Raw genomic sequence first — 27,215 nt, 5'->3', positions numbered from 1 at the left:
CATGTTGTCCCAACCTGGAGCTTGTTAATCGCATAAGGACTGTTGTTGATGTTAAATTAAAGAGAAAATAGTGTATTTAGCATTTACTTAATTTACAATATGCAATCATACATAAGATGAATATACCTACAGCCAGAAAAATATCACCACATATTTTAAACTACATTTTGAGTTCTAGTTCAAGACTGTCTTTTTTTCTAATGTGTACAGTCCATCCTTGTTCAATCAAATAACAGATTTAAATGTAACAGCTATAATGGGATGTATAAAACATTTCTAAATATACATAGAAAATTAAACTTGTATAAAAACACCATATTCGGTACTTCCTTTGTACATTTATTTAATTAATTCATATCAGACATGTATAAAGCATTCGCACATTGTTACCAAACATGAAATAATTGAAGAGTGCGCATGGCGCAGAAAACTCAATGCTCATTGCCCGGGTCAGACACTGAAAACTGGACAGCTGCAGTTACTAACATACCGTTTTTTATATCAAATAATAAATAACATAAAAATAAGTAACATGGATGTATGTTTAACATTTCCAGAAAGACTTATGTCGCTTAATTTACAAAATGGTACAATTAGTGGATTACACTAAGTGATCGATTAGCTATTTCAGAGAAACATATCTCGTCTCTAGTCTTGGTCTCGATAGATTTCGGGTTCTCGTCACACACTCTACATACACTCCACCCTCTGCGCATGTCCGTCACGTCACACTATACATGGTTAATCTGTACACCAGCAAGGCCGCTTATTTAAAAGTCTCGTATATCTACATTAGCTGCGGGATATCTGGAACAGCACTTTCGAGATTAACAGCGCCACTTGCTGGTCCAAGATCTGACTCATGACAAGAGCTAGCAACCGAGACTCTTGTTGTACCAATAAAGCCTTGTTGTCCGGATGTCGCGAAAGAAAAACTAATGTTGCAGCAGCCCTTCGTAACATGTCCAAACTGGTACCCATAGAGTCGGGATTATCTCTTAATGCAGTGATTCCACGCTGATTGGCCACCTCAAGAGCACTCTGCTCTGCTTGTTCAATGAAGGCCACCAGAAGAGAGACGCAAGGGGGCTGGGCGGCGACTACTCTAGCCATGCTGCTATCCGCCGCGGCTAAATAGTGCAGGAGATTTATAGAGAACTCTCTCAATACTTGGTCTTCGGAACGGCACAAATGTTTCGTCAGTACAGCACAAAGTTTTTCCAATCTCGAGAATGGAGGGGTTGCAATTACTAGATCGACGTTGCTATTCGTGACGCACAGTTTACACAAGGCTTCCAGAGCTAGTCGTTGAGGGGACAATAAAGACGTGGGGCCGATGGACGCGAACGGATCTTGTGCTGTCGCCGATGGACAGATAGCCCAATGTAACAGTCCATCCAGTAGGGATCTGGCTACTTCTTCGTCATATACAGACACGTCTATCTGGCCGGCTATGTTGGCGATGCACACCAAAATATTCTCTCGAATTTGAGCCAAAAAATCCCACCACCATTCACTTTCGCCCTGTAAACTGCTGCATGAGTCTGCGAAATCGGCATCTTCCTGTAATAAATAACAAGAATTAAATTAATATAAAGAAAAATGTTTTTATTTCAAATATATAATCCTTTTAGACATTTTATAGCAAAAGATAGGTAATAAAATATTAAGGAAATGTTTTTTTTAGTTTCAAGAAATTAAAAGAATTTTATTTTATTCTTATACACTACCCTTCTATATAATATATATATTCTAAAAAATAAACAAGAAAATTTTGAACCAAATTGTTTTTTTTTTGTTTCAATAAATACAGAATCATCAAAAATAAATTGTTTTATTTTTATATACCATTCTTATCGGTTAATTAATTATTAGCGTGAATTTTATCCTTCTCGACTATTTTAATAGTTAATTATAAAAAAGGGATAATAAAATTTTGTACGAAATTGTTTTTTTAGTTCCAATAAATAATTTAAAAAAATAAATTTTGTTTTATTCTTATACACTACCCTTGATGACGTTTTACATCCATGAATCAAAAAAAGATATTTTGTTTTATTCTTATGTACCACCTTATTAGTTAATTTATTATTAGCGGCAATTTTATCCTTGTTGGCTATGTTAATATTAAATTATAAAGAACAGGCAACAAAATTTTGTACGAATTTGTTTTTTTTTAGTTCCAAAAAATAAAAAATTATGAAAAAGAAATTTTGTTTTATTCTTTATACTATCCCCATGTATAATATCTTTATTGATTATTGTCACTTTTATTCTTATTGACTATGTTAATATTGAATATTATTTTTTATTTGTAGGAAATTGTTTTTTTTTGTTCCAAGAAATAAAGAATCATCAAAAAGAAATTTAGTTTTATTCTTTATACTATCCCCATGTATATTATCTTTATTGATTATTGTAACTTTTATTCCTATTGACTATGTTAATATTGAATAATATTTTTTATTTGTACGAATATTGTTGTTTATTGTTGTTTCAAGTTTGTTGAATTGTTTTTTTTTGTTTGAAGAAATAAAGAATCATCAAACATAAATTTTGTTTTATTCTTATATCCTTATTAGTAAATTAACTATTAGCGTTAATTTCATCTTTGTTGACAATGTTAATATCTTAATTAATTTTTAATTAGTAAGTTTTTTACACCAAGATATAAAGAAGCTTCAAAAATAAACGTGAATATAAAAAGAAATTTGGTTTAGTTTTTGCATAATCCTTATTAATTAGTATTTTATTACAAAAAAAAAACATTATCAAATGATATGTAAAAAGGGGGTTTTAACCTACCTCGCGATCATAATTTCTCGTTTTCTGAGTTCTTGGGGGATGTTCATGATGTAGCAATAGTAATTTTCCTACAAGCGCTAAGAAGCTAATGCTTTTGGCAAACTCAGTTTCATTGCCAGGAATGAAAGTAAGGCTCCTAAGTATATTTGATATACAGACGCATCTCTTGCCCAAATTGTCTTGGCTCTCTGTAAGCAAAACCAAACTGGCTTCATCTCTAGAATAGGACTCGTCTTCATAATCAGACAACCGCCTACGCTTAAGTGAACCCGATGGATCATGTATAGGTTTGCCTCTCACTCTCTTCATTTCACTACTGTTCTCTGTACTGTCGCTGCACTCGCCATTTACACTAATGTTCAGATCTACACTTGAGGAAGCTGACTCCTCACAGTTCAAACTAGTCTCACTCACTACCTCAGTCTTTACTACATTGTCCAATTTTGTGGCCGTCGATTCCAACATGAGCACATTGAGTTCATTATCTTCAGGTGACTCCTTTTTAATTCGAGATATCACATCACTTAATGTCTTTGTCCTATTACGCTTTTTGTCACTCACTTTAGGAGCTGGTGCATCTTCAAGAGGTGGACTCGCTTGTCTCTTACATTCTTCCTTGATTGCTTCGGGCTTAGTCTTATTATCCTCCAATCTAGTATGGAATGGTATGCGGCCAAATTCCGCTTGAAAGTTGGGCAACATGTGCTCAGCATTTGTATACCATGGGTCCATTGGTATTTCCGCTGAGGTATTAGCTACGTTTACGTCACCGCGGGTATCCCATTCTTTTAAATTGTCCTGAACGAAAATATCATCAAACCGTTCTACGAGTTTTACCGGATCACCTCGACGAGACATCAGAGTATAATTATTTGTTTTGTTTAAGACTACCGTTTTTAAGCTTGGATCAATGGGTTTCACTACACTACCTAAATCAACGTCAGTTTCTTGTTCGGTTTCCTCATCTCTTGGGTAGGGGCCATCAAACATGTCCGCTAGATTCGTCTTGAATTGTTCAAGCAACAAATCCAACAGGCCCGGCCACTGATTCAGTCCAAAATAACCCACCGATGAATCATCAAATAATAATATGTTGAGCATATCCAATGCGTATGTGCCTTCAGTTAGTAACCCTGATTTGAGGCACATTATTATCCGCCAGGCATCTACCTGGCCAACATCCGATCGACATATTCTCTTTCGCCTATACAAGACTGGAGTCACATTTTCCACGCTGTCAGGGGGAAATGTGATTTCTCGTTTCGGCAATTGACCATGACCATAAGAATTACTAACTGGCTGTTGGTTAGGGCCCTTGGCTGCACCTCCGGGTGGCATGATTGGCGGAAACGGTTTTCCTGGCCTATGAACCGGTCTCATAGGCGAGCTCTGTCCGGTTTGTGTTGTTATTGGTTGCCACTGATTCTGTCCCGGTTGAGAACCCTGATAACCTTGATTGTTCGGCCATGGACCACTCGGACGTGCACCTTGGTTCCACTGTTGAGGCCCTACTTGGTTATTTCCCGGAGCTCCATATTGTGGAGGTCGATACTGATTGTTATTCGGCCAACCTCCTAAAATATCGAATAAACGATGTTAGAAATAGAGATAAAAAAAGATATTAGATACAGACATACCATACATAGGAGTCCTGGGTTGCGGATATGGCGGATAAGGTTGATCTTTGGCAAAATCCGGATGTCTTCGGGGAGGTTGAGGGCCTGGAGGTGGCATGTTTTTATTGGTAGAAGACACTCCAGGGTAACCACCTGCAGCCGAATTCTATGGAAAACAAAACTAGTTATTTTAACACGTTCGAGGCGATGAAGGGCAATTAAATATACCTGATCCGGCCGGTAAAATTCCTGGTGACCGGGATAAGCACCAGGTCCGCTTGTCTGCGAAGTAGGAGGTCCTCCAGTGCCTTGAGTACCACCGTAAGGTGGCCTAGGGCTATAACCCGCTGCCGGATTGACATTGTAACGGTTATAGGGGTCTTGCGTTCCAGTGGATGGAGGCTGGCTACTGGCTGGCTGCCCTGACGGCGCACCTGACGAATCACCTGAATATGGAGGATACATGGGTCTTACGGCGGGCTGATAACCTGTTTGTGTATACATATATGGCGATCTTAATCACATGCAAAAAATAAATAAACCAACAAAAAAAAATCACAACAATATGGATTTGAAAGGAAAACAAAAACAAAGAAAAGTAAAAGGGAAAAAACGGTGAACGTGACATAACAGTTTAAAAAAAAGGAGTAATAATCACCCTGAGTGTTTGAATATGCAGAATACTGATCTGGCGGAGCATTTTGACCAGGTCCTGGCCCTGGATATTGATAACCCGGTTGACCGGAATAATTCTGACCTCCAGGTGGCCGCGGAGGGGTATCTAGAAACATTAAATTGTAACATTTCGCGGGACAGAATTGTTTGTGTGACCTACTTGTAGGGTACGGTGGGTGAGGCCCACTCGGGAATGGGCCACCACGTGGAGGGGGACTCGGCGAGACATCATCGAACGGATTGGAAACGCTCACGTTGTCCGCAGCCCCGCCTGCAGGACTAGGGCCCCCAGAAGCTGTACTGTTCAGGTGGTTTGCGGATCCGGACGCTGTAGAGTTACAGTATTTATCCGTTAATAACATAGAAATAAAAACGGAAAAACAAAAACACCCACACCGACGCAAAACGCATCTACGTCAAATATACCGTCCTTGGTACGAATGAAAATTAATGCAAACTGAAATACACCATCGTATCGAATATACGAATTTATCGCGTATTTGAAATCGAACAAAAAAATGTACGACCGAACTCGGGATTCGTTTATCGAGAATTAGTCCATTTTTTATATCTCTAAATACGCTGGTTCCTAAACTTTATATTGTTTACATGTTTTTACCTGATAAAACGATAAGTTATCAATCATTTCGATATCCCTATCGTTTGGCGAAACAGTGAAGTGTATTTCTAAGTAAACATTCTTTTAGAAAACCGCGCAATTTAGATCTATAAACTGAACACTTTTAACGCCGAGTAGATGAGAGAGAGAAATAAAACAAAAACCCTACCTGTACCCAACAGTACATCTCAACATTTTATAAACAGCGTGGAGACATTGTATCGAATAGCAAATACAACCGAAGTTACCAAAACCGCATCACATAGCGTAAAAAGTATTGTTTATCATGCAAAAAACATAACTGCAAAAACAGCGCGCTAGAAAACAAACGCGCTCTTTGAAGATAAGAACAATACCCATTTTCACCTATACCTAGACCATAGGTTCAAGCAAAAACACTACCCACCAACATCCAAAAAAAAAACATACACAAATGTACTAGGGAATAAATATAACCAATTTAAATTCTACATATAATAAGAGGAAAGAATGATTTTAGATAAATATTGAGGAATATCGAAAACGCACGCCATAAAAAACAATTTCCCACATTCCAAACACTTCTGAACCTAAGCGATTTATTTTGTATCACCCTTTTAATTTGGACAATAAAAAAACAAAAAAAACGTTCTCTAGCAAATCTGATTAAAAATATGTTTTCTGATTAAAAAAGGAAATCATAGTAGATTGCATATTCAAAAAAACGATTTCCCGAAATAACATCGATCGTTAAAATAATTAAAACAATTACTAAGAACATAACATATATATCACAACAGTGAGTAGTTCGGAAATAAATGCAACAGTAAAAATAATTATATAAGGACCTAATGCTTTTGTTTTTAATTTGATAAAAACGAAATGCAATTTGGTCATATTATTGACCTGATTTCAGCAAAAACTGTTACATAATTAATATGTCCTGCTACATCTAAAAACGTACAATCTGTCATAATATTCATCTAAAATTTTATCGGCTGATAATAAAACCTTATGCATTTATGTATTATTAGATTAACCACAGTGTTATTTTATACTATCATGTTTTCCGGGTTTTTCAGTACATTTGCTGTAATTTTTTTCTTCAGACTAAACTATTACTTACCACCATGTGGCGATGGTGCCGACTGTGAGGATGGTCGTTGAGGATAATCGGGATTGCCCGAAGGAGGATATCCGTTATATCCTCCATAACCATCCATAGAACCTCCGCCGCCACCACCCGGTGGAAAAGAGTCTTGCGAATTTGATGAACCAGGTGAAGGAACCGAAGTAGCCTTTGCGCCTTTCTTCTTACTACTCGCCTCCACTTGGTTTATTATTGGCTGAGGATCGATTCCACCTCTATCAAAATGGCATTCATACGCCAACAGATTTTTGGTGTAATGCTTTCTGAGAGTATAAGCTGCACTAGACGATGCTCCAATGCCCAAGAGACCCGCAATATCTTTCCATGTTTTATTCTTAGTTACCTGAAATCATTATGTACGGTCAAAAAAAAAAACAACCTTCTAACGTAAATAATAGTACATTTCTTATGTCCGTCATGACTAACGAGGTTTACCGACCATGACCGTGTGGGGTAGATCAGAAATCAGTAACATTAAGAGACGCAGAGTCATGCATAAAGAAAAATATGGGGAACAAAGTCAGCCACACTCTTTACTCTGGGTTTAACTAGATTATGAGCGAAAAGAATGCAAAAAAGAGCAACATCAAACGTATAACCATGCCTTAGTCATGACGGTGAAGAGGGAATGTTGGTATCCAACAAACAGGTACAAACCTCCATGAAGCCACCGCGTTCCTTAACAAACATATACAAGCGAAACAAATCAAGAGGGTTCTTGGATATGGTGGGACACGTAGTGATAGGTGACCTTCTCTCATCCATAAAGGCGAGTAACTTGTCTAACCAGGCTCGTCGATCCGGGCTCTCATCCATCTCATACAGTTTGCTGAGGCTGTCTGTTTTCTGAAATTACACCACACCCAACGATACATTTAAACAGATCACAACAAAGGGAATATCAATCTAATATTAAAGTTACTGGGTTTACCTATTTTCTAATTTAAACCCCATACTGTTTCATTACTCACTTTGCTGTATCAAACGCTTTTACCGGATGCAAACTTCTCTTGGGTCCTTGCCAATTTATATCCCATTATCTTTTGAAGTTGCTTTCAGTAACCGATATAAGCGCAATGAAACCGATTTATTAGAAAATAGGTATATCACTGGACTTAACTGACCAACAAAGAAACTATTATTCTTGACTGGAAGATAAAGATTTTACTGAAAGCGACACATTTTCACATTTTCACATCTTTTAAAATCCTTTAACATAAACTTCTTTCACCAAATATACAGCTACATTAAAACCAGATACAAATAACAAAGTTTTAGTGGATAATACAATTTTTTATTTAGAATAAGTCAATTAAAATCATTAAAAAAACACGTACACATTCGTTAAAACAGCAATAGTTAGTGGGAGGTTAATATTTAAAATAAACTATAAAAATATCGGTTATTATTGGTCAGTTAATTTAATTCTATATCTAAATCAAGCACTAAGAAAACATGCTTAAAACATGCTGCGTAAAGCATTAATTATTTTAGGCAAGGACATATATATATGTAAGTAATAGAAATTATAGAGTATATAAACCTTTGAGCGATATGTATCCTGTGGAGGCACATGACTGTTAAAAACCTGGAAATACCGGCTAGTTAGCTCAAACTGTCATATATTTAAAAAAAAAACGTCTCGAATGAGAGACGTACGTGGTCAGGTAGTTGTGCCGTCGAAAAAAATCCGTTGTTAATACAACAGACACTTTTTGTAATTGTGTGAATAATGCCAATCAAACACAAGCGCATCAAAGGGTAAAGGTATATACGAAAAAAATAAGGAACTCACCACCATTCACAATTATTAAACGTGTGCTACACACAACAGGCCCAATTTGCTGAACTAAACAATAATCAAAACTTCCAAAAATAAAAACAATTTTACACAATCCAAAACAATTTTGAAACATTGAAAAAATAATACCATCCAAAATTTGATGATATATAGCTTATGATGTATCTATCGATATTTATATAAAAATTATTAAATATTACGTACCATAATAATATATTACAGAACAGGATACATCATAAACCATAAAATGATTTTAAAGTATAAAGCTGAAAGTGAAACACAAAAATACTAAAGCCAATTGGAGTTTTGATATTCTGTTATTTTTTGTTTGTTTTTTAATGCAATGGAGCACTTGTTTTTTTCGTAAATAAATGCGTCGTGAAAATTTATGTCGAACATAACCTACCCAAAGAGACAAAATTCATTGCTATATAGTCAAGCGAGAATATGATCAAAACTACCAATAAAATATCGGCCAGATTTTGACATAAAATAGGGAAGGGAATATCAAAAAAACTGCGACACAACTACACGAACGTACATCTCAAAAAAATTTAAAGCCTCTTAAAACCACCTCTAGATAAACCTCGCAGGAGCTTGGATTACATCTATTATGTAGGAAAATCGTTATTTATCTGGAGTTGGATGTAATAGACTTAATAATCAAAATCGACTGTTCACAGGGACATAACTTTTGAAAGAAAATGCAAATAATCGATTTAGATTATCCTTAATTTATTTATTAAAGTACTATGTCGACTCTTAAATATTTATAAGAAAAACATTCATTAAATACACAGAATCGAACATTGTACTTTTTGTATCAATCAAAAAACACAATATATAAGAAAAAAACACTAAAATTGGTGATTTACTTGTCTACTCACTGGGCTGGCAGGGGTACGTGGCCAATTCGGACTAATTTCACCATAATCTTCGTGCATGGAATTCATACTAGCAGCCCCAGGGGATGGAACCGTACTTTGTGGAGTTGTTGGGTGACTATAATGACCCATGTCGTTTTTTCTATTCGATTTGGGAGTCTGTGGACATGCAGGATCCTCTCCCGAAGCTAAAAAAACAAAACACTTAATCCCGAATAATCATAATCGCATAAAAATCATAAATAAATCATATCTACAGTAATGTCGGTTTCATATTATAGTAATAAATACTGTTGATTATATCAATTGCCGATCGAATCGGTCATTAATTCAGTCACTACTGATAATATATCCATTATATTATAACCAATACAAAACCGATAAACGGTAATTGTAAATTAGACTACTGGGTGCCAAATTACATAATATTTTCCTGTATATAATCGCAACATTAACATACCGCTTAATTGATAACTCTACAACTACATAAACAAAACATGTTTACAGAAAGCACGCTTTCGTGTATATGTAAGGAGTTCCTTGTGAAAATGAAAGTTAGTAAAAGTTTTCTAATTTCTCTTAAAGCGACAAAGTTTTAACACTAAAGTTTCACAAGTAAATGTTACCCACTTTATATATCTGTATCTATGCTAGACTCGCCGTAGAATTGATATAAATTATATTATGATCTTATTTCGATAAAACTTAAAACAGTAACCTGTATAAAATTAATAAAAAGTACTTATTTCCAGCAGAGTTAAACCTTTTTTATGTTGCTAGTATGGATAAACAATTATTAAAGGAAATAGTAAATTGTTTATAATTATAAATGCATTAAGTTTGTTTATTAATAAACTCATTCATATAACCTTTAAAGCATTTACTTATGCTTCCATTAATTTTCCCCCAATTTCTTTTATATAGTGAAATCTACACTTACCAGCTGAAGCATTGGATAAAGTTGACTGTTGTGAGCCCTCGTCAATTGGTGTACCATCAGGCCCAGTAGTCACAACAGAGGTAACTGAACCACCTGAAGCTGCACTAACGTGTGTATTCATCGAACCCTGGGGAGTAGTGGTGATCCCGTTGTCTAGCATATCATTAACCATCTGAGAATGAGAATTTGGAGTTGAACTTGGTGGTGGCATCGGTCCTTCGTGAGGATGATTATTAGTCAACATAGGACTACTCGATGGCGGCATATTAGGAGGTCCCATAGAGGGAGGAGGTCCCATTCCAGAATGGTGGTGTCCAGATGGAGGTCCCATATGAAAATTCTGCGGAGGGCCAGGACTGGGAGGTGCGGAACCTGGCCCGACACCCGCGAAACCCATCTTGTGTTGCAGGTGATGTTTGAGGTAGTGTGGAGGCCGCAAATTTGGTCCGGGCGATGGACAACCCGGAGTCTGTGGACCCGGTGGATTCTGGCCGTTGGGACCTCCTCCCGAATTAACCTTTTGCCCCGGGGAAGGTGATGACGGCCACGGTTGTTGGTAGTGAGAAAATTGAGGATTTTGCATGTGATTTGGTGGTCCAGGCCGACCAGGAAATTGTTGTGGCGGCATACTGTTAGATGTCGGTGGTTGGGCATTTGACGGTACGTAACCTTGACCAGCTGGTCCAAACTAAAACAAAAACGTAATCTCTATTATAGTACCTAATCAAGAAAATGATTCATTAACGATATGTTTATATATTTAGAGCCAATATAACATTCTATGTATATATCGTTCACAAATTTAATAGACCAACATGAAAATAATCTCAAAATCATGTGACTTAACCCAGCATGGTTATTGGCATTTTAATCCGTGTCATATTTGAGACTATTATCCGCAAATATATACAAATATAGTCTATCCAAAGCCAAAATGCTTAATCTATTGCCTGTCGCAATTTGTAAATTTGTTTTCGAATCAAACAATATTTTCCTTCTCATTTTAATCCAGTTAAAAAGAGATACAATGATGTCTGATACGTTCAAACATGTAACCTAATCAGTGTGCAAAAGTCGTTCGCTTGTCAAATGTCTGCAAAATCCTTCGAAAGTGATCTGACGAACCGGCAAAATACGTTACAGGTAAGTATTGATACTATCAAATATAAAGCTTCTAGGGTTTTTATTGCACATATTTTTATTGTGTTGCAGCTGTAGTGAATATTACTGTGGGCACTATAACTAAAATCTCTCAAATTAAAGGAAAATCATATACTTTCGAATATAATTCATCAGAATAAAAGTACCTACATATGTTGAAATTAACTCTATTCAAGATTAAATTTATGAGATGTCTAAAAACGGCGAGTAGTTTTTTCAATATAAACATAATTTAATACAATTTTTTCAAAGGAAACTCTTAGTTTAGAAACTATCCATAGAAAACTTCGATCACCGTTAGGAAACAAGGATTTAAATAGTAGAAAGATAATCCTCAAAGAGGTCCAATACAACTAAAGAGTGAATTATTTCAAATTGTTATGTGATAAATATTAATAAAATGTTTAATTACGTTTTATGTAATTTACGTCTTTTAGTAATATGCCTTAAACAATATACGCAGAAAGTCATATAGATAAACAATATGGCCACAGAGAGTAACAACTTCCTATCACTGCAAATTCAATCAAATAGAATTGTTATGAGATTTGGCAAAGAATAATTACAATACACATGCAAGTTGAGAAAAATGTACAAGCCAGAACTTGAAGAAGTTTGAATGTGAAGATTGTATACACTAACACCCAGAAGAATAAATTGACAAATGTTGGAATATTGACTTGAAAGAAAACACAGCAACAAACGAAACAAGAACTAAATATAAAATATAAATAATGTTCTCTAATAAAAATGAAATATATTACATGGATGTACAATTATTAATTAGATGGATTAAGCTTCCAGGGAATACCATAGGTGGTTTACAAAATAGTTAAATGTAAATAGAATAAAATAACTCCAATTTACAAACTATTGTGGCTGTTTAATTAACTGTAGTTCAAATTCTTCGATAATATATGCACTAGATGTACTATAATCTTAAAATAAATTATATTTTACGACATTTTTGTTTCAATATTTTATATATATTAGAATTTATATATATATATATATATATATATATATATATATATATATATATATATATATCGAAACTAAAATATACTAAAATGCCTAACATTGTACTGTATTGACGTCATAAATTGAGGTGAGGTAAATTTACTGCTACTTTTGATAGACTTATATGTTATATTATCATAGCGATATTCTCTTAAGGATATAACGATCTGTATACCTCATCAGATACTTACATTTCCTGGAGGTCGCGGACTATAGCCTACAGCTTGTCCAGGATACTGTCCAGGCTGGTGTTGATACAAAGGTATTTGTGGTGAATTTTGGGCACCCCCTCCGGGACCCGGTACCATTCCTTTGTAGGAACCTTGATGAGGTGATTGTTGACCAGGAGGTCCGTAACCTCCTGGACCCGGTGGCATCGGAGAGTGACTCAACCTAGCGGGGACAGATCCGCCTCCACCACTGCCACCCCCACCGTCAGACTGACTACTTGAAGGTCTGGGAGGCATGGGAATGTTTTGGCCTGAAAACGTATAAAATTATCATTATTTATCAGACGAGATCGACGATAATAATAAAAAGAGACAGACGGCACGATCGTATGAATGAAATCGTTAGATTACGAGAGCACACTTCTTCGTTTCCTTTATCAATACAACCATTGAATAATAACCAATAAAAACTGCAAGTGATTTATTTTTAGATTACGGAAACTATTACGTTGAGATAAACGTTTTTTGTTTATTGTTTATTTCCATAATAAGTAATGAAATTTTTACACGACGTATTCCGCTCAAGGTCAAGTAAATTTAAATCAACCTATTTAAATCATATGGCGGAACAATATAAACACTGAAATGTGTATGAAGTAGTTCACAATCATTATGTGTAAACAAACAACCTGCTGTTGCTCTGCCTAATTTATCCTCATCATCATTATTTTCACTTGCATCGAATGAATTATTAAGGAGCCGTTTCTTTTTTATGTTTTTGATGTTTTACTTACCTACGGCAGGTGACATCGACCTAGAACCTGTAGATCCCGTTGGTGATGGCGTCGGTCGCATACCCTGAGAATTTGGGGTACCAGGAGCTGGTCCTCCTGAGCTATCGTTACTGTTGCCTCCGCTGAGATCCTGGAACAACATTTTAACGTGAAAACTCTACTTAAATTAGCACATTGCAAACTAAACAAAACCGATTGTAAATAGCGGCAACCAGCTTAATATTTCCATTAATGCAAAGAAAGAAACGTGGCCAAAATATCATGAGAAAGCTGAGCCATTAAATAAAGACCACAAACGTAAAAAGGAGAATTCAGCATCAACCCTTTTAAGCCCAGCGTTATAGTTTTATGGCACATAACTCCTAAAAAACCGCATTCGAGCTTTTAAACTTGCTAGTTTTATTACAGCAGCAGATATAGAGTGTTTATGGTATTTCATAATAGCCGTATAAAGATGGAAATCTATTAATTACACGTGGAAACCGAATAATTTTTTTTAGGAGTTAAAACGTCCATAAAATCGACGAGAAATAAAAACAGGAGAGAGAGAGAGAAATAACGCGACCTCAAGAAAAACCTATCCCTTAGCTTCCAATAAAAATTTGAATAACAAAGATGGCATGCAACAAGTGCACGAGGAAAGATTCTACCTGTAAAGCGAACGTTATGCCAAAACAGGATAAAAAAACAAGTTTACACAATATAAAGCGGCATAGGTATGCGTAAAGCCATTATGGCTCTTTATTTATATACCCCAAGTTCGGTAACAGCTGCCGCTTGAAAAAGAAAATAAACTAGATCAGCTGATTTGCATCTGCTTTTTTTTTACTCATTTTCGATTTGCTACAAACTGTGATTTAATCAAAACAGATGTGTCAAGGACACTGGGGATTCCCATTCTGTTTTTAAGTCAACAAACATTTCATATTTTCTTAACCACACAGAATCAAATGAGAGGGATAATAACGATAATGATATTAAACTACTTGAAAATCTATACGACTGACCTCTAGAGCGTAAAGTTTATCAATGTATTTATTGAGACAGAGACATAAAACTAATAAAACGACCACTAGATTGTCGGGAGTCGAAATTCGCTGTCATTTTATTATAACGACGGATGATGTGCTTTGTTTGCATAAATCCCAACAAACTTTATATTACCTCAAAATTCTGTTTTATTACATTTAACCATCAAAATAACTTAATAAATGGTACAAACGGGATCTAAATTTTGAACACTGTGTAATAGAAACTCTATAACACTTACGTTGTCCTAAATCACTTATTGATTTTGGTCAGCAACTGCGCGTTAGACCTTTTTATACTGCGAACGTTGCTCTAGTTGCTTTCGAAAACGCAAAACCAAATATCTCACCAATGTTTCCCAGATACTCATTAATAATAATAATAATAAAATATTAACATAAACGTTTACAATAATTCTGTTATATTATCAAAATGTTAAGAGGGTATATATTTTGTACGTAACAATGAAAAGAAAATTAATTTGAGATTGAAAAAATACTTCGTTTTTCACTTAATGATCGTGGGTTTGGGTTTGGACTATTTGTCAAAGCATTATTTTCATTATGTTTGAGATATCGCCGAAACATGAGCTTCTTATTTATACGGTCTTATCTTCAGTCACTTGAAAATATATAATGTATTACATAAATAATTATAATAATAAAATAATTATTGTAATTAAAACATCAGAAACACCATGAATGAACTATAAAAGAAAATTAAGATATAAAAATCGAGAAAGTATTTAAATGCTAAAACGACAGCTGACGATGCGTATTAAAGCTCACGAATCGGAACTAAAATTATGTTAAAATATGCCTCGGTACTTATTGAATTTGCAGAAACAAACCCTCCAATCATTTAAAGGTAAACCAGTTTGTTGAATGACAGCAGGTTCTTTTGGTCAAAACGCTACCATTTTTATACGGTTGTAGTCCATTATGAAGTTCCATTCATCCCACAATGGTCGAGGGCAGGTACATAAATAAGGTGTCGAACAGGTCACTGACATTACTGCAAACTGTATTTAAATGTCTTCACCATCTTTAAATACCTTTTCTGGAGCCTCATTTTCTTCCGTGATATTTATTAATATGTATTAGGGGGGAACGAGGTTGTGAGATCCGGTGAATAGGACACATACCTAATTCTTAAACCATTAATTATTCTTTCATTGGATACGATATATACGTCGCCTTTTAAACAATTTAATTTAATCCCGATAATACAGGTTTTTTATTAATTGAAAAACTAGAATCACGAGGTAATACAATTTAAACGGAGTGTGTTAAGTTCGTCTTATGACCACAAGGCTGCGCTGGTTAGCCATCGTCTAAAATTAATTCAAAATTATAATCATTTATTTGACTAATTGAAGCGGACCAAACCGACCTTTGGTAGAAATTCAGGCTCAGCACAATATAGTCAAAAAAAAAATGGGGCAATATTTATTCTACGTGTCCTCTTTAAATAAATTTAACATGATTACGCCTAAAAAAACGTTCGGATTAAAAGAGGGTTCCAGAATGATAAAGGTCTGATGCGATAAATAAAGAGTCTTACACTAAAAACTTGAAATTTCCCTAGTAGTAGTTAATGGTAAATACGGTGAGAGAGAGAAAGAGAGAAAGGAAAACCATAACCATTAAAGACCCACACCATTGATATGTTTCCCCTTTCATTCAAACGGTTTTGCTTTATTACAATGCCTCTATCCACTGATAATTTAGGATGTAGCTGCCTTGACCTACCCCAACATAAATGTCTACATAAGGTCGTTGGATATCCATTACAGTTTTAATGTTTCATGTAAAATTACCGTCTTTATGAGGTAGTAATTTTCCTCGCTATGATTATATTGAAATCATCTTCAATGTCTATGGTCATCAAGCTTTTCGACGTATGTTATAACGATCATTTATTTATGATTGTTATTATGGAAAATGGTACACAACAATACAGTAAATAGAGACACTATATAAGACTCATTATTTAGTGATACAATTGGGTTAATTCAAAACAATTCAACAATTAGGCAAGCTTTATTGAAAAAATTATTATACCACGCGTAACAGCATTTTCTTAAAGGAGTTTTAGTTTTCATTCAGTTTATAATGTTTATCACGATCAATATGTACTAAACTTTCTATATAGAGACCTGTTGATTATCCATACACTTAAGGGAATAATAATAAATGAAACACGCTATTAAATTAACAGCACAACTCCACTTTATATAATGACCAACCATTAATAACAAGATAACTTATTGGTTTAAATAGAATGATATGTACCAAGGCCGAGTTTTTTCACCTTCACCAATCAACACTCCAATTCTTATTTTCACTTTCATCGGTGTAAATAAAGGCTTTTTTTACGTCCAAATGATTTAGCAGGCAGCCATGGAAAAACAAATGCCAACGAAATTAAAATTAAGTTAGGCGTTAAAAATGAAATGAATTTTTATTGATTTACATATTTATCGTAACAAGTAATACATTGAATGAATAGGATTACAAAATATTTTTAAACAGTTCTGATTTAAGTTTCTGATAACAATAGAGCTAAAAATAGAAATAAGCCCTATTTTTTTATTATTTTACTTAGTAATCGGTACAATAACCTTTAGTAATTTGTAAGTATACGAAATAAAAATAGACATTAACATTGGACTAATACCAATAACACATAAACTCTAATAAATATTAGGAAGTCAAATATTTTTGAAACCGTAAACAAAACTGATGTGCAATTTATTCCATGACCTACACCACCATCTGAATTTTTAGATAAATAACACCGAAAAAAAACTCATTAATTTTAATAATTTTATTTGAGATATAACACCCATTCAAAATATTTGTACACAAATAAAAAATGTTTAGTACTGGGAAATAGTACACGAAACAAAATGAAATATTTCCGTTTCGTTATTCAGTATTTTAATTTAATAATCCCCTTACCCTCACGAAATGAATAATCTTTTTCGAGAAAATATTTCGAAAGCTTTTTGTCGAGCATTTATACAATAAACTTGATCTCTTTTTTATGTCCTTTTACCTATAGAAAGTAACTTTGAAACATCCTGAAGTTTTGTTCGTGATAAATTGTTTTCTTGCATTCTGAATTGTTTACAAATTGAAACAATAAGGCGACATAATTATCCCGAAGTTTCAGAATGATTTCAACAATTGTATAAGAATTTTGTTATTCGTATTTATTCTTTGTTTTATTCGTTTTCTGTTAATTCGAAATTTTAATTGAAGAAAATTAAAAATAATCAAGCCAGGGTCTACGGACTCACTGAATCGAACGTATTCAATATCAATTTCCTTATCCGTTCGAAAATCAAGATGAAGGAGACGGTACTTTCAATAGCCGTTAGGAATTGACCGCTATCGAAAAATGATTGCATTTCTTCAACAATTTCTCTCGCTTCCGGCTACTCTGAAACGGGCAAGGCCAGAACTGATGGCTATTACTGTTGTTCTTACGTGTAATTTAATGGGTTTAATTATTACAGCAAAAAGGATACGCGAACCTACAATATTGCCACCAGAAACTGTGCTAATATAAAATAGAAAGAACAAACCGTGTATTTTCCCACTGTTTATTTTTCAGCATACCACAGACACAAATTGGTAAAAAGAGACCGCTATGAACTGAAAAGAATGAATCACAACAGAACAAAAGAGATAGAACCAGACATAGTAAAAAAATTCAAACAAAAATAACTCATATAAACAAAAATTAAATGATTGAATAACGGAAAGCATGATTTATTGAAAATAGGAATGAAATGACAATTCCACACTCTCCAAAGGATAAAAAACTTAAAAAAATATAATAATATATCGACTCAAATATTTTTTAATACTAATATCACCCACAGCAAACCCTATAACGATCAGCATGTGATTTGTATACAATACAAATTAGATATCTCTTTTAAATAAAACTTTTAAATCGGTTGTTGAATTATTTTTAGCTACAGCACAAGAGTTAACGTTATTTTTCACTGGATCAAGTTGTTTTTAACCCTTAAGTTAAAACATCCCCCTAATTCGTATTCGAAGGAAAAATTCCAATGGTATTGGGATTCCTAATACAGTTCCCTTATCTCGTCTCCTCCCATCCTACCGTCTTAACTCCCGACAGCTTCAGCTCTATTCACGATTTCTGATATACGTCTCGACGATGTTCAAATTCTAAGCGGAGATAAAATTAAACTCAAGAATGATTGCGTTTTGAATTACGGCATTTCTTGTATTTTCGTCACAACAGTACAATTTACTTTACAAATGATTTTTACATAGTGTGTTTTAAAAAGATAAGTTGCCGGCTTGGTGGCGCAGTGGTAAAGGCGATAGGACGGTCTTCCTACTGTTGCAATAGCCGCGGGTTCAAATCCTGCTGGGGCATGGTCGTAAATGTATGTTTGTAATTGTTTAAATTTTGTGATTGTCCTAGGCAAGAGTGTAAAATCCGATAAGGAAAATGATCCCAGTCACGCAAGTAACCAGGTTGGGTAAGACGGGATATCTTCTGGGATGATTTCTAAAGTTGGTCACTCGCCAGTCGTTTGGCTTAATGCTGAGGACCGTGGTTCGGAGCCCACGTTAAATTGTAGAGCCAGCTCATATAAACCCATAGCTGGTAAAAGAACACTTTAAAATATGTTTTAAAAAAAGATAAGCTAAATGGTTAAGACAATTTTTTAATTATTATTGAACACGTGCTTTTTTTAACCTACATACTAGGTGGTTCAATAACAGTTACTTATTCTTCCGCTTCTACTGATTATTTGAAGGTTTTTCTTTAAGAAGAAACTAGTCCAAAATGTCACAATAAGGATTTAAGCTCATTGTGTCGAATATTGCGCCCATACCACTATAGCAAAACCTATTATTTTGGTGAAATCGACATCATATCAAAAATGACCCATAATGTTAACAATACCTTCCTCCCTCACTCACTATCTCTTATTCATCATCTCCCTTCATTCATAATTATTTTTAATTTAACTAAAGGTCGCTATATCACGACCCTCCCCAATATATGCAGGGCACACAGTCACTCACGCATACACACTCGATTTTTTGCCAGGCTAATCGCCCTTTCCTTATTAAATTTAACCCCCCCCAAAAAACGAGACCCCAGTCATCCTTTTCGATAATTTCAGCTCTTGCTTTTATTCGTGAAATATTTAAAAATGCCCAGGGGGTTGTCTTTGTTTGGCGGGAATCTATGCCGACACAGAATGGGGATCGACAAACGTTTTTGAGGGTCGGAAATTGTTTGATCATACAGCCGGGTCTATCTGGTAAAGAAATACTTGATTATTCCTATATTATCATATATCAGTGGAACATCAGCCCATGAGTTAATAAAACAAAAAAAATTAAACAATATTCTCAAATATAAAGAAATAGAAACGAGAGGTAAAAGTCGAATAATACAAAAACTCATTGAAAAGGTTTGTAATGATAATCGAAAAAATACAGCGCTCTATATTGTTTTAGAAATGGCAATTCCACAGACAAATGTACTGAATCGACCTATATCAGACCCAAAAAGAGGGAAAACCGCAACTTAACCCTTATTTCTTGCCATTTCCCCTTTCTCTGCTACGCAAGAAAAGCTATAAAAGCGAATCATAAAATGGAATTAATGAAGGATTACGTTTTCCCCATCACAAGAATTAAAACATTTTGTTCGAGACAATTTTTTTTTTCCGTTTTAATGCTCAATTTTGAATAGTGAAAGAATTTTTTTTAATCTGCCTTTAGCATTTACCTATTATAATTTAGATAGTTCATCTTTCTCCCAGGGAATGTATGTATTAATATGCAACACCAATAAATAGAAACCGCGATTCTCATTAATGCACTTGCAGAAAAAATTCAAAAGCCCTGAACTCCGACGAAGTAGAAAACCCGAGCTTTTTGCTGAATGCAACGTTTACAGAAAGAGAACATGAAAAGTGGTTTTAATCCCATTAAAACATTCTCTGTAAATACAGGGTACTTCAGCAGCAAACTTACGAAGATACTAAAAACAAATTATCTTATTCGAAAAATTATATTAAAAAGTAAAAAAAATAATACGAAATCTTTATTTGCCCGGTCCATCTTCAAAAGTGATCTAGAATCTCAAACATGTTTTTTGATCGTCATAGGTCAAATAATACGTTTTGACAAGCAAAGACAATTTACTTAACCTCTCACGTGTACTAACAAAATTACCTACATGTTTCTATGTGTAGCTTGTTTGTCGGGAAAATAACTACCACTTAAGTGATTGGCAAATTGTGAAATGGCAGACAACCATGTTTATTTTCCAGTGTTGCCTTATCATTGAAAACAAAGCCAACCAAAGAGAAACGGAACACATTCCATTCATACATTTTCATTTCATATCGAGAAAGAGCAAATGTTTTTCAGACGATCGAATGAAATACACCAAATGACTTTATACGGCGTCAAGATGACCTGAACAAATTTCCCGGTGTAGGACGGCAACATCGCAGAATAACGTCGAAATCCGACAACGTTGGTACGAAAACAACATTAGAACCAAGCCTCGCTTTAAAGGAGAAGGCAAGCAAACCATTCTGAATACAAGCTGCCTTAACTATAGTTATTAACAGCGTTGCCACACATTAATTCATTATAACCAATGTATATCTATGATAAATCGATAAATCTTAAAACTACAGGAAGAAATCGTACACCAAAAAAAAATCGAATCAAACATTCATACCTCATACCTTTTAAATCAATGACTAAAATTAAGCATAAAAAATCATCAGCCTTAAAAATATATATTATCTATCACTCGAGGAATTTAATTAATATTAAAAGAGACATGCAACGCTTCCACAAGCTCTACATATAAAATGAAAAAAAGTCAAATGCTGTATCACGCATTATAGTCTTCGTAAACGAAATACACAAAAAAAGAACCGTAGAATTCATTATTTATGAGTCAGATTGGTATGCAAGTTGGGACACTCGGTATAAGATAATAAACCCCCACGTGTTTTGCTGGGTACGTAAGCCATGGCAAAATACGGTGCAGCGTACTGTATAGCCTCGTTGCCACATGTCTCTTCTCCAATCAATAACGGGCTAGTGTTGGTGGACTTCGATGGAAGTGGCAACGCAGCCCGCCGGCCTAGCTATCGCTTGCCATAAGGAACTTCAAAACCGATGGAATATTATTGCGTTGTTGCCGATAAACTCGTCAAGCCAACTTTCTAAAAATTTTACAGCACATTTATTTGAGTGGAACAAGCCACGGACGGTTTTTTTTATCTCGTTCTACAACAGATTCAATATTCAATATTTTTAGCTACATCCTGAACATTTAATAATATTTACACGGAAAAATGCATTGTTTAACAATTCATAGAGAAACAGAAATACTGTAAAACAGTCATAGTTTTTTTTTCGAATGGACATGACGTAAATTAACTGGGACAAAGGACGTAGAAAATAACGCCACTAATAAAACGTCATTTGGTTGAAGTGCTAAGATAATATGGCAACATCGTATTACAGCAATCGAAGGCCTGACTGTCACAATACTGTTGCTGAGACGCATATTGGAATAACTTTTACATTGGGATATTTAAACTAGACGTTTACATACATTCGAAGCGATCTTTGATTTCGACGTAATTATATAGATATAAAATGGAACCTATAGGAAAATATCCACTATATTGGTTATATAGGTAGAAAAAAAACGTTGTTTCATAGAAAAATGATTGTGCTTCAGTAAACAGATAAAAGACCTGAATAAAAAGTACACTACACAAGTTATATTAGATTAGACACTGATATTTTAAGCCTAGTTAATAAATGATAAGTTGAGAACATTGCAATATAAAAGTAAATACCCAAAGATAAGACAATAAACGCTAGGAGTAAAAAGGAAGGAAAAAAATATCGTTTTAACCGTAAAAATGAAATATAGTTCCTTGACCTTAAAACGGAAAATGCGAAAATAATTTAAATTAAAAATTGGCAAATGCATTTACACAATAAAATTATCTTCCCTCCCTGACAGGGTCTCCACTCCCACACATCAAATCCACAACAAAAACACGTGCTGTCTAACCAATCTGCCCGAGTGTTAACAGAGGTCAAGATCGTTTAACTTAATTGCACGTCAGTCTATATTGCGTTACGTAACCATACTCATATTTTATCTAATTTGTCCAAAGTAAATTGCTTTAAAGTACTGGAACAGACCGCTATACCATAATAATAATCGGCAAACTTCCCAAATTAAATTTTCGAACCAACTTTAATGATACACATACTCTATCTCTATCTTATCCTACTTCTCTATCTCTCCTCTGTATTTCACGATAACAATAAGAATTTAGTTAGTCGTCTCATTAAAACGAAGAAACGTACAAAATGTAAATAAATAAAATTATTTAAAAACAATATTTCGTCCTATATAATTTAGGCGAACAGGTCGCAAGAGGATAACATTGTTGTCACATTTCCTGTACCAATAACAAAAATATAACTTAACCTTATTCTTATACATTCGCCAAGTTTGAATTTATATTGGACACAATAATATCGTTAATTAGAACAACACAGAATAATAGACGAAAAACAATATTTAATAAAAGTATAGGCATTCCCATCGCCCTATATGAAGCTGGCAAATGACACACAGGAACTTGATTCGATTACATTGTTGTCAAGTTTCGTGCTGTTACCATGGTAACACCGTCCCTTAAAAAGGAATGTATACGATGCCTACACTAACAACCAATTTCCTTAATAATACACCACCAAAACAACTCATTTTTCCACTAATTAATTTTCTTATTTCATAAATCAACATAGAAAAAATGTAATCAAGAAGCTACCAATTCCTTATCAGCAAATGAAGAAACCGAAATAATTTATTTAACGAAATATTCGTACTGGAATGACCCTATAAAATAGTAACGAAACATAGGAGGCTCTACTGTTTAAAAAAAACCGACATATCAAAGTTTACTAATGCAACATTATCGAAGTAGCACGGAATTCAAAACAAAAAAAAATCGCCCGACTAGTGTTTACATAAATAAAATAGAATCATTGACCTAGAAAATATAAAATAAATAAAATTTGATTTACCTAAATAAAGAAATTACGCGTGGATCCCATCATAAAACTAACCTAGGATAAAAACAGAAAGAAAACAATTCCTTATTCAATTTTAGAGTGCCTACATACGTTTAATTGATATCAATCTAATGTTTCCACGGATATTTTGACTTATCAATTTATATACTTTATGTAAATGTGTACGATTTTTACCTTTACTTTCCCTACCATATAATAATGTTTATATGTTAATTACATCAGACCATAAATATGTTGTGATAAAACAAATTATTAATCTGACGTAAATTATTTCATTCAAATAGGTTGAGTATTACATATTATTGCATCTAAAGGATTTAATCTGACAAATACAAAGATCAACAAGAATTGGCAAAAAAGGCATGGCGAATCGTTGAACGCCAAGATTTGTGAGTTGTTATGTCTCATGGTCCATGAGATTATGTCAATAATAATGTCAAAAATACAGTACACTGGTTCAAATTAATTTAACAATGCTGGTTAGAATAAATAATGAAAGATAATATATTGAAGAAACATGGGGGAGAGCTTTACTGATTTTACGCGGAATGTGAAGGAATAGCCTCTTTACCATCATTGAATAATTTTCCTGCATAAAAAAACAGCCAAAAACCAGAGTTAAATCATCCTGTGCATTTGAGGAATCATATTTTGTACTTGGCCGTTCTGATAAAATTTTGTACTTGGTTAATGCAACTTGAAAGGAAACAGCCTCTTTACAATCACAGAATAAATTTCCTTCATAAAAAATAGAGCCAAAAAACAGAGTTAAATCATCTTGTGCATTTGAGGAATCATATTTTGTGCTTGGTCATTCTGACAAAATTTTGTACTTGGTTAATGCAACTTGGGAGGAAACAGCCTCTTTACAATAATTAGATACATTTCTAGAGTTAATCATATTTTGTGTCTTGTCGTTTTGACAACATTTTGTACTCGGTTAATGCAACTTTCAAGTTTCGTTCTCAAAAACACATTTATTAAACCATATAAAAGGGAAGAGATGAGTTAAGTGGTGTATTTAGTCCATTAAAATGGTATTAAGACATGTAATACTTATGACTTACCGCTGCATCAGGTCCGTGGGCATTAGGAGTTGTGGGTGGTGGCGGTCGACTAGGGAAACCTTGTTGATGGCCACCCCCTGGTCCCTGATGATGTTGTGGACTTGGTGGCATTTGCCCTCCAGGTCCCGGGCCTGGCGAATGACTGATGGGAGGCTGCGATGGCTGTGGCGACGGTTGACTAACAGGCACAGATCCCGACGAATTTTGCGGTTGAGAAGTCGGTGGTTGGTTAGGAGCTTGAGATGATTGTTGAGATGGAGGCTGTGCCTGGCCGGGACTACTAGGTCCGTGTTGTGAGGCACCCGAAGGCGGTGGACCACCAGGCCAAGTAGCTCTTGAATCGTATCCGCCCGGACTTGGAGCTGAACCCGGACCACCCCCGTATGCAGGAGACAACTGAAACAATAGGTTGTCTCGGATATTATCGTAAATATACCGCAAATAGTGAGTCTATCTACGAGAACAAACGAAACCAGTCCCTTGTAATTATGGCTCTTAATAGTATTTCATTCGCAGGGGACTATTCAACGAATACATACAAATTAAAAAATAAAGTAAAATAAGCCTGATGTGTTTTCATCCATATAAATATAACTAGAGTGTCATAAAAATATCCCGCCAAAAAAAATGCAAGCTATTTATATAAACGATCATTATCTGTTCGAGAATCATTTTACTTTATTAAGATGTTCTGTTTGCAAAACGTAAATAATAAATACTAACAAAATAAATTATTGCCGTGTATAGTAAAATATATTTAAAGCAAGTTAACAAGCTCGTAATTTTCAATTGAATTGCTTGTGTTCCAATATAGAAAAATGCTCCAACTTGAAAGAATTGATTTAGTTGATGTTTAGTTGAATAACGTGTCGATTTGGAATGAAGGAAAGTTATTTAAGAGGCAACTTCTCAAGTGAAATTGAAAAATGAAAATTTGTCACCAGGAATAAATATGAGTAGGTGTATGAAAATGCGGAAGGATTCGACGATTGCGACACGTCAGCTGACTGTATAATAACAAAGTGGGAGGAATGTAATCGTATATTAGAGCAAGTTCAAGGTCGTTAGTTGCATGACCAAGGGGGTTTGCATTTATTTTTTGGAACCCGTGCCCTTTCAACTAAGCCCGACCCTGTTTATCTCACGTGCTTGTCTCCTGCTAAGATAGAAATATAAGAGACAAAACACGTCTAACAAACATGTTTCACTAAATACATAGAGCAAAGCAACAAGCAAATGAGAAAGCCATACGAATAAAAAATCCAAAGCCAAACACAATGAACGAGAGGTGACTGAAAAGGCGGCAACTTACAGCTTGCTGCGTCCTGTAGGGACCTGGTGGCGGTGCTGGACCCGGACCGTAGCCTTGCGGATGCTTCTGAGACCACTGGTTGTAATGCTGGTCCGGATGAGCGTAGTTATTCTGATAGCGATGCGGTACGGGGTTATTACTTTGTAACAGCTGGTTGAGCGTCGGCGTTGGGCCCGAGGGCTGCGAGAGCGGCGGTCCGGCCACGAAGCGATGGGGCGGCGGCAGCTGCTTCGGCCCCCCGAATGGTTGTCGAGGGCCGAACGCGTGATCTGGCCCCGGTGACCCGTACGGAAATGGATATCCGTGAGTATCCGTCGGTGGCCCCGACGATGGCCCTTCTGACGAATAAGCGTTAGACTCTGGGGGTACCGCTGATCCCGACGTCGAATCGGTTTCACTTTCCGAGGCCCCGTTTGGACCCGCGCCGGCAGCTGAAGAGCCCTGAGCGACGGCGCCCGGTACCGTGCTCGATCCGCCGCCTCCATCCTGCCGATATTGACTCATTTTTATGGCGAGGTTTCACTGCCGGTCTTTTTAGCCTTTGTATAGTCGTTGCCAACACCCCGCCGTTATAGTCAACAACGGATGCTTTCCTTCATTTTGGCTGGCCGTATCGCATCCTGGTCTTTTTAAACACATACTAAAATTATCGCCAAAGTCACTAAGTCACTTCATAACATCATACAAAAATATAACACAACGACACTTTTCGTATATTCCAAAATGATGGCCACATCTGACATACAACTTAATTCAGTATCTACTTCAATAACACGAATGGAGGTTATAGCGGTTATGGGTAAAAGTCCGTTTCCTACGCTGTCGCTTTGTCGACAAATTACTTTGCCGTTTCCGTCGATTTTTCACTGATATCGAAGTCTCTGCCCGTCGTTTAACTTTCCATAACTTTTAACTATTAAAAAACTCTTTATTTTCCTATTTTACTGAAAAATACTATCCAAAACGGAGGAACTACTTTTCTCTCAGCAAGCACTTTTCATACAGAGGCACTATAAACCTAGCGGGCGAAGC

General features: G+C 35.2%; 1 protein-coding gene across 9 annotated transcripts; it reads right to left on the bottom strand.

Moving 5' to 3' along the window:
* Window positions 1-68: 68 nt before the first annotated feature.
* On the bottom strand, window positions 69-27,186 carry osa (trithorax group protein osa). 9 transcript variants are annotated; one of them, XM_076405953.1, is made up of 15 exons: window positions 26,184-27,186; window positions 24,872-25,267; window positions 13,615-13,744; window positions 12,842-13,131; window positions 10,470-11,157; window positions 9,521-9,717; window positions 8,388-8,432; window positions 7,502-7,690; window positions 6,821-7,187; window positions 5,257-5,424; window positions 5,080-5,202; window positions 4,650-4,909; window positions 4,443-4,587; window positions 2,806-4,379; window positions 69-1,563 (listed from the first exon to the last, which is right to left on the bottom strand). In XM_076405953.1, the coding sequence occupies exons 1-15, from the start codon at window positions 26,685-26,687 to the stop codon at window positions 793-795; spliced, it is 5,847 nt and encodes a 1,948-aa protein (XP_076262068.1). In that variant the 5' UTR covers window positions 26,688-27,186; the 3' UTR covers window positions 69-792. The 9 variants fall into 9 exon arrangements, with proteins under 9 accessions (XP_076262068.1, XP_076262070.1, XP_076262069.1 ...); XM_076405955.1 differs by having other exon boundaries at window positions 4,650-4,867; XM_076405954.1 differs by having other exon boundaries at window positions 9,533-9,717.
* Between the last annotated feature and the right edge of the window lie 29 nt (window positions 27,187-27,215).

The sequence above is a fragment of the Rhynchophorus ferrugineus genome, unplaced genomic scaffold (genome assembly GCF_030347505.1).
Source record: "Rhynchophorus ferrugineus isolate W39M unplaced genomic scaffold, kcgeb_rfMv2 rfM5, whole genome shotgun sequence".
NCBI classification, from domain to species: Eukaryota; Metazoa; Arthropoda; class Insecta; order Coleoptera; family Curculionidae; genus Rhynchophorus; species Rhynchophorus ferrugineus.
The sequence above is the reverse complement of the archived record's forward strand: the minus strand, read 5'-3'. Positions and strand labels throughout refer to the sequence as shown.

Coding starts and splice junctions, on each gene's coding strand:
- osa (XM_076405953.1), bottom strand. CDS start 26,687: ATGAGTCAATATCGGCAGGATGGAGGCGGCGGATCGAGCACGGTACCG. Junction 8,433..9,520: donor CCAGCCCAGTGAGTAGACAA/GTAAATCACCAA, acceptor CGGTATTTCCAG/GTTTTTAACAGTCATGTGCC. Junction 5,203..5,256: donor TCACCCACCGTACCCTACAA/GTAGGTCACACA, acceptor TAATGTTTCTAG/ATACCCCTCCGCGGCCACCT.